Source organism: Anser cygnoides, chromosome 1, assembly GCF_040182565.1.
Source record: "Anser cygnoides isolate HZ-2024a breed goose chromosome 1, Taihu_goose_T2T_genome, whole genome shotgun sequence".
Taxonomy (NCBI): Eukaryota; Metazoa; Chordata; class Aves; order Anseriformes; family Anatidae; genus Anser; species Anser cygnoides.
In genome coordinates, this window is record NC_089873.1 from 205,463,492 (window position 1) to 205,484,038 (window position 20,547).

The 20,547-nt window shown below is 39.6% G+C and overlaps 1 protein-coding gene across 26 annotated transcripts in view; it reads right to left on the bottom strand.

The window, feature by feature from the left end:
* DLG2 (discs large MAGUK scaffold protein 2) overlaps nucleotides 1-20,547 on the bottom strand; it is a 1,043,894-nt gene that overhangs the window by 654,561 nt on the left and 368,786 nt on the right. Inside the window, exon 1 of one of the 26 annotated variants that reach the window (XM_013187342.3) lies at nucleotides 8,874-9,191. The exons of 24 other annotated variants lie outside the window; for them this stretch is intronic. In XM_013187342.3, the coding sequence (XP_013042796.1) occupies nucleotides 8,874-8,975 (102 nt within the window). In that variant the 5' untranslated portion in view covers nucleotides 8,976-9,191. Of the gene's footprint in view, nucleotides 1-8,873; nucleotides 9,192-20,547 lie in introns of those variants that run through there. One more of the 26 variants, XM_066990544.1, reaches the window with a different exon arrangement.

Sequence of the window (20,547 nt, forward strand, 5' to 3'; positions counted from 1 at the left end):
ATAAAATAAATACTGTGGAGATGGGACTGAACAGCAAACAAGGAGGAGGAAATGCTTTGATTTTCACTTATATTATGCTAAACAACCTTGCCTGGCTTAACCCCACCACAGCTTTAGGTTGGTCCTTAAAACCAACGGTGCACTGTACTAACACTGTTCCATTTCATTTCAGTGCTGCATACATGCAATAATTACTGATTCACAAATACCAGCTCGATTTTCTAGAAGGAGACACAATTTGCCCCAAGCCACAGCAGGAATTCTACGTGAGAGTCAGAAATAGAAATAAGGAGTTCCAAGTTCCCTGTCCTAAATCAAGGCCACAGACCTCTTTCTGGCAGCGACTACTTTCTCAATGTTTTATTGAAGGTGATTTTTCTGTGATGGAACTACATTTAATACAGATGGGGATATCCCTCCATAAGAATTTCAAGGTATCCCACTGCCAGCTGACAGCACCTCACAGAATCTGTGTAACTGCCAGGACTAGCAGTAAACTTGCAACTTATTTTAACAGGTGGTTGTTATAAGTTATATACCAGGTTTAAAGTGTGACAGACAATAGTGCCTTATTTAAATGCCTGTAGGTATACATCTTTCTAATTCACTGAATTCAAACTTCTTAGATCTTATAGATCTGGGCTTGGACTAGCTGCTTCCTGTCACTGGTGACACACAGCGTCACCAGTGTGCTCGTGGTAGGTCCAGAAGAACCAAGCCTGCCACAGCTATTATGGCCTCTGTCCTCTTTGTCAGATTTTCCAAGCTCCCCATTGTGGAATCATGACCCTTATACCACATCTAGTCCACTAAATACATCCATATCTCAGCATGCTCCTTAGCTCCTGGCCCAGTGGTTCAGAGAGGCTTGTGTTCATGTTGCTACTAAAGTGGCATCGTTAAATGAAACCGAGGAGATGCGTCACAGGTTTTCAAATATCATGTAAAGGAAAGGGGCAAGGGTAGGGGGTGTTTGAAGGTATAGAGTATCAGTAACCTACCCTGCTGCAGCCTCATCCACGTTCTCTTGAAAAGGGTCCCTTTGCTGAACCATGCCTGAGAACTGTCAGCATGGCAGCATCCCAAAACGCAACCAAGCAATTAAACTAACTGCTTTATTTTTTAGTTAGCATCCCCCAAATCTGGCAGCTGGTCCAGGGTCTGTAGTTACAGGTCTGTTTCCATAGGGGATAAGCTCCTGTCTCGCAAAGCAAGTGACTTTATATGTGTTTACATTGTCTTCTGCAGGCTGCTAATTATTGACTCAGGCTGTGTACCACACTTACCACAGCTACGGAGCCTCCAGGTGATTCATCACACGGACTTCAGTGCTGACACCAGCTTACAACCTTCTGAAAATTCATATTTGGCACATTCCATCTTAATTACACTCAACAGCTGTGAGCATCTCCTAAAGAAAATCTTCCTAAAATGATGTGTCAGAATTCTCAGAATCCAGGTTTCCAAAATATCAGTTAGATGGAAAATTGAAGAACAAAAGTTTCAGTTTAAAAGTTCGACATTTTCCCAAAACTAGAAAGTCTGCTTTCTGGCCGCGTACGGCTTGGTGGAGCTCAGTTGAGTAGCTGCAGTCTAAGGGGTGTGATTCCTCATTAAAGTGGGGTGAGGAGTGCCATTTTTCCCCTCAGGATTCCTAACAATATTCTGCAAATAATAGCCAAGCAACTCAAAAGAATAGCCCCAAGTGCCCCAATACTTCATGAGATCATTCTATGCAATCTCTCCTGGAATTATAAATCATAAACTTGTACAGGGAGTCACAAGAATCCCCATCAGGAATTTTCCTTCCCATTCAGGTTTCCATTGGATACAATGCAACACCCAGGTGGCTCTCTTTAAATATCCTGTCCCTAATGATTACTGATATTACATCAAATGCTTAAAGATGAAGGGAATATAATCAGAAAAATGAAAATGATAAATTCCTGTATTGTAATAGTGGAAATATTTCTGACAGCTACATTGGAAACATAAAAGCTACTTTTCAAATATCAAGAGAACACTGTTCAGTGACAGTTTTCAGTTTTATTGCTGTTATCACTTAAATATATTTACACAACACTTTATCACCATTCTCTTCTAAGATATCTTTTATGGATAAGACGAATGTCTACATTTAGCCTTCTCTCAGTCAATAGTTAATCTGTAAAATTAAACAGTTCACGTAACTGTGCATCAAGTTATTCCAGTATTTATATATTTCTATTTGAAGATCTCATTTTATGTAACTGAAGTACAATTTAAAGCAAAAACATATTTAAAAATTGAGTGTCTGAGCACATTCTGAACTTCCCCTTCCAAATGTTCAGTAACCTTTAGCTACGTGCCTCCTGCCCTACTTTTTCCATAGGTATACTTTATTGTCATATTTATAATCCGGTGCTTGTGCAATCATGACAATCAACTCTGCTCTACTAGGAGCTTAAAAAAGAAATTCCCAGCATGGCTACATGTTCAAAGGCACAATACAGAGGGCATTCATAGTGCCTGTTAGCTTCAGGTGAATTTTTAAGTAACCTGGAGTGATGAAAGTCAGACTCCATTGCTGTGCTACCAGCAAATATTTCTGTTGTGATACATGCACACATGCTATGTGATGCATGCACACATGCATGATGTGAGCATGCACAGCAAGCACTGTGGGCCATCCAGTCCAGCGTCCAGCCCCTGACAGCTGCTTGAAGCAGCTATTCTGGCAAAATATGGAAAAAATGCCAGTGATTTAAATGGTATAGAGACAGAAAATCCCACTTGCAACAGGAGATTCTTTTAGTTTATAAACTTTTCAAAAAACAAATATTTAAAAACAACACTTTTAGTGTTGACATCTTAATTTCTACTACCCTCACATTTGTTACGGAGTAGTCATAGTCATTCTCAGGGAATCTCCTATCAGCCACCCATCTCCTTCACGATGTACAGGGAGCTCGTGGGCAGGACAGTGGCAAAAGATGAGATACAATATTTTCACACAAGCAGAATTATTTATAACATCTGATCCTGATGCTTTTAGAAAATGCCTGGGCATTGCCTGCCCAGACATTGGCCAGTGCCAACAAGTGACAGCTAGCAACTGATGAAACAGTATCACTTGTTTTCTTCCTGTGAGTTAACTCCTACTTGATTGAGGAGATAGGCATTTCATTTCAGAGGATTCGTAATCAAACTTTTTTTTTTTTTTCGTTCCAATTTTCAATCTAGCCAGACCTCACTGGTGTTGCTTTCTCTTCTGTTTGTGCCCTCAGAACCCTTGCCTTAATCTTAGCCCACTGCTTTATCCTCCTGACCCTAAGCTGATCTCTCTGCCCCATCTGTCCTTGTGCCTTTTCTCCATTTCCCCCACCTGGATCTTCATGGTGCCACCTCCTGCCTCTCCTTAGGCCTCTGCCATCCTTGTGTCCTCCGTAATATTGACTTCTGCAGCATCCACCGAGTTCAAGACAAACTCAGGAGCATGTACGAAGTCATGGTCTACTCACCCCTGATACCAGAGTACTTCAGCAGTGAGATGCTCCTCAGTGGCTGGGAAGAGTACTGAAGAGGAGGATCCACTTTATGAACTTAACACTGGGAGGACTTCCTGGCAGGGCCAAATAATTTGCTACTTTGGACTCAGAAAATTTCAGTCTGTTGACCTTTCAATTCAATGTACAGTTCAATGTACAGGGGGAGGTATACTTGTTCCTAAGGTAAAACATTAGGAACATTCCTAAAAGCATTCCTAAAACATTAACTTGGAGGGTGTTAAGCAATTCCTAATACGAAAATAAAATAAAATACAACCAGATGAAATCCTTCGGCTTACACCCCATGTCTAGCTTGCATAGATGCTATTCCAGAGAAGAACACTCTCCCTGCCTTGAGCTCTGCACACTAATGCACAAATCCTCTGTGACACAACTGATCTTACTCAGAGCCTCTTGCCAATGGCAATCCTGCATCTCTTCTGCAACTCCATCTATTGCTGAGCATTTTTATTTTAACACTGCTGTGGCCTAACAAGAATAGTGTGTGGAAGTAGGTTTCTCAGTGCCCCTGTCAAATATTATGCATAGCAAGTGGCAGCACTGTTCCAGCTGACTTACTCTGCTGATTGTCTATGAATAGGCAGTAAACTCTTTCAGAGGGTACGGGAACCCTATACAATATATCAGTCTCTATAGATGGATCACAGCAGTCAATATGACTATAAATGCATTGTATTTTTACATGCATCCATTTGGGGGCATTTACATGCCCCCCAAAATCTGAACTGAAATATGTCCAGAAATAAGAGTAGAATTAATTGTTACGTCCACATCAGCAAGCAAAAGCAACAGGCACAGATCCACAGAATGAAAAGCTGGTGAGAAGGATTCAGCAGTCATATTACACCTTTCTTCGTGTGTTTTATTTTGAAATAGTTCTAATCTGGTTTTATAAACCGAGTTTCATCAAAAAGCAATCCCATTTGTACACTCCAAGCTTCCTCTGTAATGCAAAACAAAGCAAGATACATATGCAGGACTGGGAGAATCACTTCAAAAGCTTATCTATAATTCAAATGAAAATGCTACTCTAGATGCATCCAGAAATCACGAGTGTCCCACGAAATGTAAAAACCCACTTGAGCTCACAGAGATGCATCAAGTGCCTAAAGCATGTGAAGCTTTGAGCATGGTCTACTGCTTATCATTCCTAGTCAGAGAAGTATTTTCTTGTCATCTCAAATGACTGTTTCTTTCAATAACCAGGTCTAGACTATGACAAAGTAAAGGCTATTCTCTATTAAGGACAAAGTAACAGATCAGAGTTTGTTCAAGAGACTAATAATGCTGGTACAGAAAGCTAGTATGAGAAAGCTAGTTGATCACAAAACAAGCTATTGATCACAATAAAAAATAGTAAGCTAAATAAATACAAAAGTCCAGACATTCAGTATTACCCCCTACTATTTGTTTAAATGAAACCTGGAGTTTTGCAACAGCTTTGCAAAACATGGAAGTTCTGGCAGATGAAGAAACAAGTGGTTTGACTTCCACCCTCACCTTGGATAGTGGAATAGATCATTATTTGGTTATTTCAGCTAAAACAGAGAAAGAGTAGGAAGAAAAATACCAAAAGCAGCTATTGTGCCAGAGAACTGGTTGTGATAAATGTAGGAGGAAAGAAAGGAAGGATAAATGTAGGAGTAAAGGCAGGGAAGAGAGGGAGGTATATTTTGTCCCCTTTTACAAAAAAAAAATTCAATTATGCTAGGACAAATGGAAAAATAAACCTAAACAGAAGGAAAATAAGATTTATCAAAATACCTGGTCAAGGTCAACAAACAGTGAGGACACACATCTTTCAAAGGAATCTCTTCAATAACTATTTCCAATATAGAGAGGTAAAAGAGATAAGATAGAAAAAAACACTTCCATGTGAGTGTCAGAGTTGTGACCAAAACATAATTTAAGAAACATCTTAGTCAACCTGAAATACCTTCCTGGCACTCCTAATAAGAGCAAAATGAACAGGATATTAAGAGTCAGGAGATAACTCTTCTGCAATACTGAATGAACTATTACAGGGCCCGATTCAGCAAAGTGAGTAAGCATATACAGACATTTAAGTGTGCATTTACTTCTCATCATCCTCAGCGAGTCTGATACATGCCTCAGCACTCCTCTCAATGGAGACCTGTGAGTGGAGGTCTCTCTTACACACAAGACTTGCTTTAATCCACAGACACAAAGCAGCCTATTCTCTGTGGAACAACTCTAGGACTTGGAGGCTATACTTTCACGCCCCAGCTCTGCAAGATCATAAACAAAATTTGCAATACACCTGCTGGCACGTAAGGGCCGTGTTTTAGAACCTGCTCATCCTTCCTCTGCTTCAGCTCTGTACTGCTGTGAAGGAAACCTTGGTACTTCCCTACCAGAAAGAGAAGAAGCGCTTAAAGTTATCGTGGGGTGCAACAGTGACACTTCAGATAGAAACTACCCCAACTTTAAGATTAAATTGCTCTGAATTCTTTGCAATTTGAAGGTCAAGGGTCATGAAACTAGAACCACTGAAAGTAAACGCCCAGGACAGGGTCAACGGTCAAAGTCCAGGAAATCAAGCAGAAAAGGAAAGCTTCCCGCAGGCGCAGTTAGGACTCCTCCACTGCCTGCTTTGCAACGTATGGTGTAGTAAGAGTTGCACACCCTCTTCCTGCGCCCCCAAATTAACTCCCTGGCACCACCTGTTAGGAGCGAGCAGACTGGAAAATTATTGCATTGGGGACAGATAAAAATGGGCGTGATGATTTTGATGTAGTGCATTTCTCTCACTCACTTCTGTGCCCATAGGAAAAGAATATTGTATTTGGCACAAAATTAAAATTAAAAACTGTAAATCAAGACTGTGAGCAATATTTCATTCCTGTAACTTGCACTGTCCTTTAGAAATGATCTAGTTAATAACCCGACCTGGTTATTTTATGACTTGGAGATATTTGTTTGAACTCTGAATTCCTTTGTTGTCTATTCCACTACCTATATTTTGAAGCTGTCTTTCTATTCTGAGGACCAATTTTCTCCTCTGCCACACAGAATACAAAGTGTCACTGCTATATAAACTCCTTCCCAAGTTCAAGAACCACGTGACTGTAGAAGTCACAATATTATGAGCATGCTTAGATCCATGATTTCATGCCATGTAACTAAAATATTTCTTAAAAGAAACATCCTTCTTCTTTCCAAACTTGTCTGCTTGTGAGTAATGGATCTATATCCATAAATCGAGAAATATAATCCTATGAGACGAAAGCAAAGAATTATATATTTAAATAGGGGATGCAGAGCAAAAGGGGATAAGACAGGGAAGCTTGAAGTGTGGTAGATGACACACTGGTATGTATACAGAATATTTCATGTGTGCTTGCAGGTCCTATCAAAGTGTACTAATCTGACATGTGTTGAGCTATCCCAGGGTAACTCAGCTCACTCATGCTCCTTCGCATCTTTCTGAAAATGATCACTATCCAGCACCATCTCCTTTCCTTTGAGAAGCAGTTCATACACCACTACAAGAAGATAAAATATTGGCTATGACTAATTTAATGAGCCTGAAGCTACAAAGAAAGAGGTGGAAAAGAAGTTTGAAATTTATTATTTTTATTCTCCTGCTTCTTTCTAACAGGATCTGAAAATCATGAAAGAGCTTAAGTGCATCAAAGAACATCCCTTGAAAATCATGCTTACAGGCAGGAATACAAATTGGATACCAGTCCCCAGGCCACTGGCCTACCTTTGTAGAAGGGTAGCTTGCATTTAATTTCCCCTGACTAACAATTCACCTTTATTAATTAGAATTTAACACTTGAAAACATGCGGGGGTTAAGTTTTTAAGTAAAAATTAAAAAGAAATATGAATTGTTCTTATGAAAATGCTGCAAAATTAAAAAGGCTTTTAAACTATTAAACTCTCAGTGCTATTTATACCGCTAGTGGCATCATGACACAGCAATTAAATTATAACCCTTTCACTAAAAGACTGTAATTTTGCCTATTTAAAATGGAAGTGAAGAAACAAGAAACTTTAGTTCAGGAAAGTCTCAGGTAACCAGAGATGTAGGCAGGCTATAGTTTGGGGAAAAGGAGAAAGCAGACAATTGTAAACGTTTGACTGTAACCTAGTTTGTGTTTAAGTGTATTATAGGAAGCAGTAGATGATCTGTCATTAACCTCTAGCTGAATTACGTTTAGGGAGCATTGGGTCATCTATAACCCTTTTCATAAAGTTACTTCATTTTATTCAGGCTGGTCTGTCACATAGGAACTCAGAATACTATACTATGTTCCCTAGTTTGTGGACTGTTCAACTAAACCTTGATTTTTTTAGCATTTTTGAGGACTAAGAAAACTTACATAGATAATTTAAAAAAAATTACTACCGCTATTATTTTTTAATATAAATGTTCATTTTTTCTTACCCTATTTTAAACATATGGGAACAATTTTAATGTTATATAGTTTAAGGATAGCAAGGAAAAGGAATGGGACAAGATTCTTTAACCCCCTTGTAAAATCATCATGATTGACCCAGCGATCCAAGAAGCAAACTTGTTTACCCAAATATAACAACTTTTTACAACATGCCATCACTTTAGAATTATTTCAGTAAAATAACAAACAACGTTGGCTATACCCTAATGTCAAATCAGAATTTATATGGGGAGAAATACAGCCCAGCCCAACACATTTGGAAAAAAATTTGGGGTGGGATGACATTACACAGCCAAAAATGAAACTCCTCTGGCTAACTGCGCCACCTTTTGATTTAAATTTAAAAGAGAAATTAAATGATTGTCCAGTTCCTAAAAGAAAACACTTATTTAAATATATACCTGTACACTTAGAAATGGGTTCAGGAGCTTACTTTATTTATTTCCTACAGAGAAGTGCAGGGCTGCGTACTTTAGTATTGCTATTACAGTTAAAAGCCATGTCAGCAATAGAAATAGAAAAAATATATCCATTCTTGCTGCTTTGTGTTTCTGTAATAACGGTATACACATCAAAATCAATAAAGCTGGGCAAATGGCAGCGTGGTGGTTTAGTAATCTTAGCAGTGTTAGCTAAGTATGCAATCAAGTCTAAAACAAATGCTTCATAATCCATTCGTTTCTCCTATGTAAATCTATACTCGTACAATCCTGGGAAATAAGAAACCTTTACTTCTACTGATTTTTTTCTAACATTTAAAATGTATCAGCCGTAAGCCCTGATTTATAGCCAACGTATCGCAATTTGCACTGAAATATCTAGTCAGACATGAAATTAAATAGCACAGATATTCAAAGAAGTTACAGCATGCATTTAAATATATTAACCACATCCTACCTTGCATCCAAACATCAACGACAAAGTGTTGTTGGTGCATGCAACTTTGCAGTGGCAAATCATTGGTGTAAAGCAGTCAGGATTTTTAACAATAGGGCACATTCCTTTAGTGCTGCAGTAGTGGCAGCCTACTGAAGGCTGAAAACAAGTAGCTAATACAGCACATGGAGTGGCAACATATGCTGCTCAACAGCTAGCTTTTCTCTTGCTGGTCAGAAGCAGCCTGCTTGAATCTCTACCTGTGTCCCATTCAGCCATCCCCTTCTTTGTTGATGAATCAACGACGCAGCATTGATCACGAATCTCAGGATTTCCCTTCCTCTGGGAAATTAGTTTTTACATTGGAAAAAAAAAAAAAAAAAAGGAAAAAAAAAAAGAAGAGAGAAATGGAAATGAGGGGGACTAGCAGGTGTGGCAGTATTAGCATGTAAAAGGATGTAAACGCCTACTCATAACAATCACATAAGATTGTCATGCTAGCTGAAGTGGGCTGAAATTATTCCATCGGAAGAAAAATACTGCAGCTCCTGATTTGGTAAAAAGCCAGTGAGCTGCTGCAATACATAGTCATTGTGGGGAGAGAAGAGAAAAAAAAAATTACTTATCTAAGAAGCCAGAATCCTCAGCCTTTATCAATATGCATTCCAGCAAGGATTCCCTTCCCAGCGCCTCCCCGAGAAAAAGAATCAAATCAGTCGCAACTCCGGAGAAGCGATGACCTTTGCTTTCCCCAAAAAGATGAATCTCAGCATGAAACAAACTGTATTCAAAGCTGAAAACCCCAGATGCTGGGAGTTTGCAATCAGGGAAATACAAGTAACATTTATCCAATCCTGGCTTGCCACATGGGAGTTTTCTCCGGGCACAAATTTACAAATAGACAGGTTGAAGGATTGCAGGAGACACTGAATAAAGATATGAAGTTACACGGAAAATGCACCAGCACGAAGCTTAAAATGCAACCCTCTTTAAACTGCTTTTGATGCGATGTAACAACTGATTCTCCAGCTAGTACTGTTATCCTATAACCTCCAGACGGCTTTCTCTATTCCAGAAATGCAATAATTAAAGAAGTTTGGGAGCATAATGCTGGTTTGGATTCAGTTACAGCTGTCGCTGTTTCTTCAGTTAAAGCAACACCAGCTGAAAATGCATAATAAAGCATTTGGATGAGCAAACTGCTAGCTGTGCTTTTTAAGAGGATTATTTATATCAGAAGTTGGATGAATATATCCTCCACTTTTAGGTTCCGCACACACACAGATACAAAATGAAAAGGCTATGATATAGGAAGTAAAGCGATGTCTTCACCGATTTCACAGCTGATAGCAAAGCAAACCCAGCAGTTGTTTCACAGTGACTTGACCCTGCTTTTTGTACCTTGCTAAGCTCTGCCCATCAATTAGAAACTCTTTCGAAAGAAATGAGAGCAGCTTGTCTCCCTGGCAATTGTGAGTGCGTTCTCAAGGCGCAACTGAAACAATTTTCTGTAATAAACTCGAACTGAAAATTTGTTATACAACAGAATGGAGAACATGGCAAATGGAGGGCTCTGCATGCAGTTAGGTCAAACAGGATAGAGTAAATGCTACAGAATTTCTAAGAAGGTCTGAGACTTCAGACAGTAATGTATAAGACCTCTTCTATTAAGATTTTATATTTATATAATATATATATTTTTGTGCATGTATGTATTTATCTATACTTTAAGTAGCATTTATTTGGTATAACTTAACCTCTCTTTGCGAAGTTCCAAAACATAAAAGAAATATTTTATTAGACAGCTTTGATTTGACACTTTCTTTTGCTTTATACAATAACTTCATTTTTATCCATTTTTGTGTGTAGCTAAATTTCTACTTGATTTAATATTTTCTGATGATTGTTTTTCACTCTTTGACTTTTTGAAGTTAGAACCTGCAAGAACCTAAGCTCAGTTAAACAACAATAGTTTCTAGTTCAGAGCACCAGACAGGATTGCTCTGCAGTTAAAGTTACAACCCAGTTTCATTTCTGAAGATTTATTTCTTGCAAATTACAATCCACTGTCCTCAGTTCACTCAGCTCATACTTTTAATCTACCAACCTGGACACAAGTGCTATATGTGCTTTGTTATGACATGGGAGAAGACTATGCAGATGCCAATCAATCGGCTATCAATAATCTAAGTTTTTCTGACCTGTTAGTCCAAAGAGATATCGCAGCAGCACTTAATTCCGCCTTGCTGTGCCAGTTATCACCTGAAACAGTGACTGAGCCCATTTAGAAATGTACTATGGTGACAAACAGCAGCCGTAACATAGCTGGATCTTTGATCTGTTTATTCCTAGCTTGCCTGTCTCGTTATTAAGCTATATATTATACAGATTTTCTTTCAAGTACTGTCTCTCGCATAACCAGCACTGGTGTAAATATAGAAAAGTGTAGTTTCCATGACAATGCATTCCATAGTTACAGCCAGCAGCCACTATCATTAAAACATGAATCACAGTGCTACCTTAAGGTGTGAGCACGCTACATCATTGGCCTTATAAGCGTTAATTTGGGAAGGGGGTGGCATGACAATATTTTTGGTAGACTCTACTACAAAATGCCACAAAACTGTGCTACTTGACTGTTTTAGCAGTTCTAATATCCACCCATCTTAGACCTTTAGGTGATCAGTAACAGTCTCAGTCTGTTCTCATCATTAGCATTTCTAATATAAGAATAAATTGCATCTGCACTTTTTGATGTTTTAAACATGATGTCCTGATTTAAAACTGGACCGATAATCACACAAATGTGATTTCCGATTAATGTTCATGGGGCAATTAAAATCACCTGCATTTAATTTCCAATTCAGATCTCAAAGAAGGGAAGGAAAAACAGCCAGTTAACCTCTTGGATCCTTTGGATATGTCTACATTCAGCTGGCTCCTATTCTCAAAAGGGAGGACATATCTCTTTGTTAAAATTCCCATCTCCTCCTTAGTCCCTGATTTTTGACGTGACACTATGGAAGACTTTCAACTAGGACAGGTTTCACTTGTGATTTTGTTTCAAGTACTAAGAAGCATCAAGCCCGAGTCACCTGAGTATTGTGCAAGGCATGAAATACATCTCTTCACACTTAAACTAATTGTTGCTTTAAAGTGAAAAACAGCTACCCGATGTACAGTCATTTGGGAAGGGATCATGACATTCCAATGACAGTTTGGAACAATAACTCATATCACAATTGGCCAAGACATTTATTTCAATTATGCAACAACCACATATAGAAAACAGCCATACAAAAACATTTGCTCAGAGATCCTCTTTTACCTTTTCTACCAATAGCACTCATCACAGATGCAGAAGCAAATTGATAATTGCTAGGAAAGTCATTTAAATCATAGTCAGACTGTAAGAGCAAGGTTTCTTGGAAAATCAATGCCCACATTTCCTCTCTCTCTGGCAGGATATGCAGAGGAACATACATTGCAGGGGTTGTCATATGAAAAAGAGAGTCCAGAGATATGCTGCGCTTGGTGAACCCGTCAGCTTTGTTGAGACTTCAGTGCACTGATCCAGACTACTCACTCACAACAACTGTGCTGCCACAATGAATCACACCTCTTTTGCTGCTAGCAAAAGGGGAGACTCCCAGCAAATAGTGGTGTCAAGTTATTGTCAGTAACTTTGAGTAAAGTGACCCCACCAGTGAATTAGTCACCTGCTATTGTCTGAGCTGCCTGTTTGCAAAAGTTGCTCTTTCTCTCACTTGTTACAAAAACTCTTGCCCCATTTATCTTCTCCATTGGTCTGTTCAGCTGGTAAAATTTCCCCTGCTGTACCAGTCTCTCTGGCAATTGCCTTCAGCCAACCTTCCCACGTTCTTCAACAACATCTGCCTTTCACAGTGCTCTTCTGTGTGGAAATACACAAATGGACTTGCAATAATGGAGTTGCTTTACTGGAAATATTATGGTCATGTTTGATGATACTTCCTCCCCTAATGCATGCATACCTTGTTCTTCATCAAAGTTAGCTCAAATAGCACTCCTGAGCCCTGACATATCACATGAGAATCAAGAAGGCCGATACAGGTAAAAATAAGTGTTAAGTTATTTAACTGGAGAGTCACAAAGAATTTCTAGATATTCAGTCTTGACCAGGATATTAGGATATTTGATTGTATGTGTTGTTGGTGGTTTTTATTTATTTATTTATTTTTAATTCTCAGCTTCTTCTGTTGAGGAAATTGCTTAAGATTTGATATTATAGTATAGATTTGTGTATTTCCCCTTCCGTATTTACACTACTCAACTTTTCATTTCAATGTTCTACCATGAAAATTTCCTCTAATGCTCACCACACCCATTAGATACCAGAAGATCAATATGATTGATAGGCCCTGGTCCAAGCTATATGCATTGTTACCTCCTTCTAATCTTCTGTTAAAATTCAAAATCACCTTCTCTGTCGTTCTTCTATGAATTCCCTGTAGTCTAATCAAGCCTCGTGAAGACTAAATCTGTCTCTGACAGTGATTAAAGAGTTGTCTTGTCAAAGAATCATATTAGATGAAAGAAAAGAGGAAAAGGCTTGTTACACCACAGGCAGCATGTACAAAAGGAACCAGAGAATATAAATATAAAACAAACTTGAAAGATGCCCCATCAGAAATAGAAATGAATGCACACAGCCTTGTTCCTTAAGAACAAAACCGTCCCAAATCTCCTCTGGTCTAAACCACATTTTCACAGATGTCCTGTCATTTGCAGGGATTTGGGGCATTTAAAAGACTTTAACTGTGCTTACCTTTTATGTGAGGTAGTCATTTTGGGGAATAAACTGTTACCTATTTTGTCTAATAGATCTGACTGTTATCTATTTTGCTGATATTTATCTGCTGGTGTGAATCAGAAGCTGAGCCTTCGTTTGCCTGAAAATCCATCCACCTTTGGAATAACTAATATTGAAGCTCATCGAGGAAAGACCATACAGACACCAGATAACAGCTCAAGAGCAGCTAAGATTGATGGAAGATAGCCATAGCTCATGTAAAGCTGTGTTTGAACCCATGCTAAGGGGTAATAGGAGATTGAATTTTCAGCCCCAATGTTAGAAGGGGTGACATGGTGACTAGTTTTATGTATCCAGACGCTTAAGGACTCTGGATTTGTTCTGCCATAATAAGGAGATGAATAGGGTGGAGATGGGAGAGAGAGCCCCAAGGATAGCCATGTAGCAACAGGGTTGCTACTTCTACGAGATGCAATTGCTGTTGCTGCGACCCACCTTTTCCACCATCACCAGCAGCTGCTACTGCATCATACAGTCCTTCATGGCAGCTGGTTTGGATTTCTGAAATCTCTGTATATAGACAGAGAACACTTGGCTCACGCTGGTTCTCTACAGCTGTCTTCATCGCTTTGAGTAGCAAGGGTGTGGACAGCTCATAGATATATAAAGTTCTCCTGGAGATCCTTGAGACCATGGAGGCAGATGGGCAGAGAACAGCTAGGATGCTCTGAAAAAACACCTATGCATTAAGAATTCAGATGTGGTAGGCAGCTTGGAAAGCACTATATGACTCAATCTCTCTCCACCTGAAGATGGAGATAATGCCTTCCAATTAAATGCCCATATCTCCAAGTACACAGTCATATAAACAGTGATTTTTAAGTTAATGAAAATACTCTTACAAAAGTATTCATGCTCATAAGTGTTCACACATTTTAAACTGCCACATTATCAGCACAGTTTTGCATTTTTAACCAGTGGAAAACTGGTTCAGGATGTAACTTGTAACATTAGCAGTTTTATCTGAAGTGTTAACTACATCTAAAATTGTTTCACAAGAAACAATATGAAAAACTAAGATGCCACAAGAAAGAGACACAGATCTTTCCAGAAACTAATTTTTATCTGTTAAATCATTTACGAAGCCACTAGCTGTATATGTGTTTTTTTAAAAAAATAATTTCTTTAGGCATGTATAAATTTAAAAGAAAAATGAGAGGCAAAAAATACTTGAATTAAATATCGATTTGAAGGAAAAAAACAAACAAACAAAACAAAAACAACAAACAAGCAAAACCAAATTAGTCCTCAATAGCTACGAAACTGTTCTGCTTTTCTGATGGTTCCTAGTTATACGTTCTGTTAGAATTTTTCTGAGACAAACAGAAATAAAGACTTGGTCCTACCAACAAAGAGTGAAAACTCACACACAACATACTCAAAATATACATGCTCCACCTCAATGTCATTATATAGACCCCCTGATTTCTTCAAGTGATCATACTGTAGAACAAATATACCCAAATGAGCTTAAAATGATCAGTTTAGCCACCACATACTTGCACACCCCATGGATCAGGTGCAGTGTTTGCCCAGGATGCTGGGGCAGAAGAGGAGTTAGCCTACACTAAATTTTGTGTTACGAGGACTACACTCTTACTAGGACTAAACTGGCTAGCTCAGTTATGTCTATATGAGCTGAAGTCATTGCTACATATATATATATATGTATATATATATATATTTTTATATGCATTAAATAGAGGTGTAAGTCTTGCCAAAGTCTTATACGTGGTCACCAGCCCTGCAAGCATATCCTTTCTGCTGTGTGAACATGGGGCTCCCCGAGGTAAGAGACAAAATAGCAGTAATTTTCCAGCAATTTTCCAGTCTCCCCCTGAATTGATATAAATTTCTACTTCTGTAACATCCTTTGGTGAATATTCCTCAGGTTTTTCACTTCTCCTATGACAATCTGTCTTTGTTTATTTTGAATCTATCTCCTGATACCTTTATCAGCTGTCCCAAAATGTTGCAGTGGAAGAAACAAGCAACTCCTGTTCATCTCTCTGTGTCACTCATGCTATTGTAAACCAGTGATGTATCCTTTCTAACTTGTCTCTTTTCTATAATGAAAAGTTGTAGCCTAATAGATCTCAATTTCTGTCATAAAAACAAGTTTTATATTTTTGAAGATGGGCATTTTTAACTCAACTTGTTCTCTTTAATTCTTTTAAACTTCACCATAGCTCATAAAATCCTTAATGTCTTCAGTTGTTTCCTCAAATCTCTGCATCCCTCACAAAGTGTTTATCCAAACCATGACATTGCCCAGCAGAATAATTCCTTCCATCTCTCACTTCCAGTAATTCTCTAAATATATCCCAAGTTTTTTAGATTAGCTTTGCAATAGCCTCACATTCTTCACTGAGACTCATTTTGAAATTCATTTCTATGCCATCCCATACTTCTCTGCCTACTGATTAATCAATATGCATTTGGTACTTGTGCAACTGGATATCCCTTCCCACATGCAATACTTCACACTAGCATTTCATCCTATTGCTTTCAGGCCATATATTTATGCTGAACTTTACATGTGCCAGTCCTCTGGCAAATTCCAGGGGGCTCAGGAAATGGACTTTTATGAAAAATACTTGGAAGCAATTCTTCCTGGGATTTGGACTAGCCAGAGTGCAGAGTGTTACATCCCCAAAAAGAGTTTCAAAGGGGAAGTTCACTTTCAAGAATGTGTGTCAGGTTACAGAGAAGTTCCATACACTGCCTAGATCTCACTGACTTTGAATCATACAGAATTCAAATGTTGGTGCTCATAAATGACCCTTACAGGTAGGAACTCAACAGGGACTATACCTGACTAAAGGAAATTAAGAACTCTATCTCGTTTAAGAGTCATGTCTGAAATGCTGTTGTGATCTAAATAAAAGTTTGGAAGCCAAATAATAAAAAATAAAAAAGCAAGTAAAAATCATTATCACCTTGACCGTTTCCCGAAATCATTTCATAAGGCCTTTAACTCTCACACACAACTCCTGTAATTTGCTTTTATTGGCAAGCCAGTGCCTATACTACCTTCTCTAGTACCGAGCAGTTCAGACTGCTGCTGGCAGCTCCAGAGAGGAACCACCAGAAACCAGCCTTCATTTCTTGTGTCATATGGTACTACTATTTAGAGAGAAATGATAAGCCTAAAAGAAAAGTACTTGATGAAAGCAGAAGTAAAAATAAAACCGATGATGCATCACAATTCACAAGAAACAGAGAAGGTCAAGCTTTTCGGCACTTTGGAGAAATGAATTTTTCACAACATTACTAGTTTTTTTGCAAGAAACTGATATCTTGATTGCAAAATGTCACCAAACAAAGTGATAATTTCAGGCAGGCAGCATAAATAAATATATAAATATATAAATTGACTGGGCCTGAAACAATCCTATTTAATGTAAAGTCTTACATTACTGAACTCCACATTATTACGTTTAACCCTTACTAAGCATGAGGGTGCTAATCAGACACATTTCATGTCAGTGATCAACATGGGCTGTCACTATGTGTGCTAGAAACAGGAAAATAACCTTAGTTTCCTTGGTGTGCATTTTATTTTATTCACAAATTCTCCCTGATGAGAAAGAAGTTCTGATTAACCGGATATTTGACTTAAAAAAAAAATAAATATGGATAGATATATCCTTTTTTCCCAGCTCCCATTCAAAATGAGTGTGGTCTAGTGGTTCCCAGCAGTTAGGAATATTGTTACTGATGTTCTGTGGATGTACATGGAAAGGAAATTCTGTCTTCATTTCCGGCAAATGTCACAGTTTTTAGCATTTAATAGCTTTTCAGTTATGAAATTCTCATTCCATTATAAACAAACAAACAACAATAATAATGTGCAAAACAAACCAACCAAGCAAAACATATACCCAAACCTTAAATTTCACTCCAATGTCAGCAGAAATCAAATAAAAGATGTGATCATGGTCATGTTAAACTTTACAAAAAGTTTTCCAACAAAACTCCCACAAAAGTATAATAGAGACCTCTGTATGACAACATCTGCTTCTGTACTGTTTCCTGGCTCTTCTAACTCCACTGTGCTCAGGACAGGTGGCAGACACTGGCCCTGGACACAGCAGGTGCACAGTATCCCATTACGTGACCCTGTTTTTTGGGGGGACAGAAAATTTGGATCCCTCTGTTAGATGTATCCATTCCACATCTAGGAAACAACCACTGCTAATGACAGAAAGCCATAAATGCCCCTCTTGTTCTTTCTGAAAAGGGTCTGCGCTTGGCTCCAAACCACACAGAGATGCCAACCAGTGGAGCCACTAATAACAGGAAAGGGCGATTGGAGAAAAATGCCGCTAAAATATGTTGTTTTATTTATTTTTTGTTTGTTTGTGCGTGTGTGTCCATGTGTCTGTGTGTGTGTGTCCTGGTTTTAGATAAAACTCTGAAGCCTGATGAGTTTTTTTCAGTGGAAAATTAAAGGTTACCCAGTGAAAGCTGGGAGGGGGTCGCTTTTGTGTTTTTAATATTGTGGCATAGATAACAGCTCCTCTCTCAAAGCCTTGAGGGTCACAAGAAACCTGATGGAGGGGCAGGGAATTTCATCTGGGGTTGCCTGGGAATCCTACCAATCCTTTCATTCACGGGAGCTTTTCTGCTGGGCGCTCTCACCGCACAGGCTCTCCCCTGGAGCTCACAGTCCTCGCTCGACCTTCCAATGCAGTGTGCTCAGGGAGAAACACAGGGCTGATTACAACCATTCTTTTTTCTCGTTCATGGTCAGAATTGACCACTGGCCCTTTACGGCGCTTTTCTATTTCTAAAACTGTACTAAAAGTCCAGGCAGTGATTTTTGACCCTGCTAGAACTGCACGAGCATTTTCTGTCCCCAGGGCTGTGGGAGTACTAGCAGGGTCTGTTGCTTTACACTGATGTGAAACAGTTCTGGAAATCAAAGCTGTTAGGGAAAAGCACATTGACTCCAGCTCTGTGTCAGTCATGAACATCTCCTACCTCCGGTGTTCCAGCACCCAGGAGGAAAGGAACGACCTAAAAAGAATGTTACACAGAGGGAGTGTCTCCTCCAAGGTATCTATGGGAACAATAAAATGAAATAAAGCTGAACTCTGGAGAGTTGTTTGAGAGCCTGGTTGCCACTTCTCTAAAGACGACAATTTTAGTGCCTCAGAGAAGAGGAGCTTAGTGGGAAATCAATGCATTTCTGAGGGAAAGGAGCCAACACAGCTTAAACTGAGTCCAGTGGTGGCAAAATTCCGAGAGCCTGAAGAACCTTTTTGAACTAATCTGGTGAGCAAAGATCACCTCCTTGCCATGGGGTGAAAGGACTGCTGCCAGGCCCCACCATGGCCTCGGGACCCCCATGCCGCTGGCAGCTCCCATTCACTCAGGATCACATCCACAGAAGTGATGCTAATGCAACGTGCGCGAGATCAGCTTGGGGTGCAGGAACAGGAGTCTCCCTATCCTCGTCGTAGCTAAATTAACACCAGTCAGCCAGGAGAGGAGTTTAAGAGAGCAGAAGCCTGGGGCTGTTTGACTCTTGCCTGGCTGAGAGCTGTTGTGAGCCAGCTAGAGGCACGGACAGAGAGGACCATAATTCTCAGGGCGGCAGTATCCTTGGTGCTGCCCTGTCCAGGTGTGTGAGCGAGCAGCTTTGTGGCAGTGGTAGCTTACCTGGGGAGAGCTGCCCTCCTGCTTCTGCTCAGTCTGCAGTGCAGCTGACTTGTCTGGATCAAGCTTCCAGGAAAAACAAAAAAAGCAGGCTGGGCAAAGTCTGCTTACAGGCTGTGCTGCAGCAGGAGCATCCATCTTAGATCCAGTGGAGGAGGAGAGCTTGGACATGCTCCCTTTTTAAAGCAACAGTGCTCCTACTGAGCATGGTGAGGAAGGGTAGTGCTACGCTACGCCAGCGGTTGCACTGAGTATGTGCAGAGCACTTTACAGGCATTAGCTAATTGATCTTTGCATAACCTTTTTGAGCTAGGCAATTAAACATCATCACTACAGTTTTGTGGGTATGAAACTGAGCAGGGCTGAACTTGCGCAGAAGCAGCCTGTGATTTTAGGGTGCATGAGCTGAAAGGCTTTCGGTCTGATTTTGTAGGTGCAGACCATCCTGTAGGCCTGACTGACTTTGAGAGTGCAGAGCATCCGTACTCCACTTGCAGCCCAGAGTGTACGGTTGTTTTTAAAAGCCAATCCCTGGAGTATTTCAAGTTGGAAATCGAAAAAAAGGAGGCACCCCAGATCACTAAGCCATTAGGATAATGCTGGCTTTTGTGTCTAAATATATCTAAGGAGAAAAGTCTAGAGACAGCATTTTGTCTCCCTGCTTTCTCTTTATGCATCTGGACAGGCCGCCTCCCCAAGGGCTCCCCACAGATGTCTGTGGAACTGTTGATAAAGGTTGTTGTTTAAGAAGGAAAATAAAGTTTTTCTTGTCCAGGGGCAAATTTCCTGCTTAAACTACAGGAACTGAAGGACTAGAAGATGGGACACCAAAGCTGGATTCACCATCACCCTACAAAAAATGTCATCTGAGAGTAGCACTGGGTTCGGAGAGTGGCATTTATCCTTTCACTGTAGCTCTGCATTGGCTTTACAAAGGGGAGAAAATAGACAATGGGTAGTAAATAGGGGGACAGGACACAAGTGGGACATACTGCATGGCTGGGAGCTGACGTTGACAGAGTGGTATGTGATGTTTGTTTAATTTACTCTTTATTACCCTCAGGGCATGTTTTTGTTATATGGCAGATCCTTAATAAAAATAAAACTTTTACCTCTAAGTGTGCTTGACCAAATAGCTATAAAAGAGACCTTTGAGGCTGCCTTTCTCCTGACTTGGTA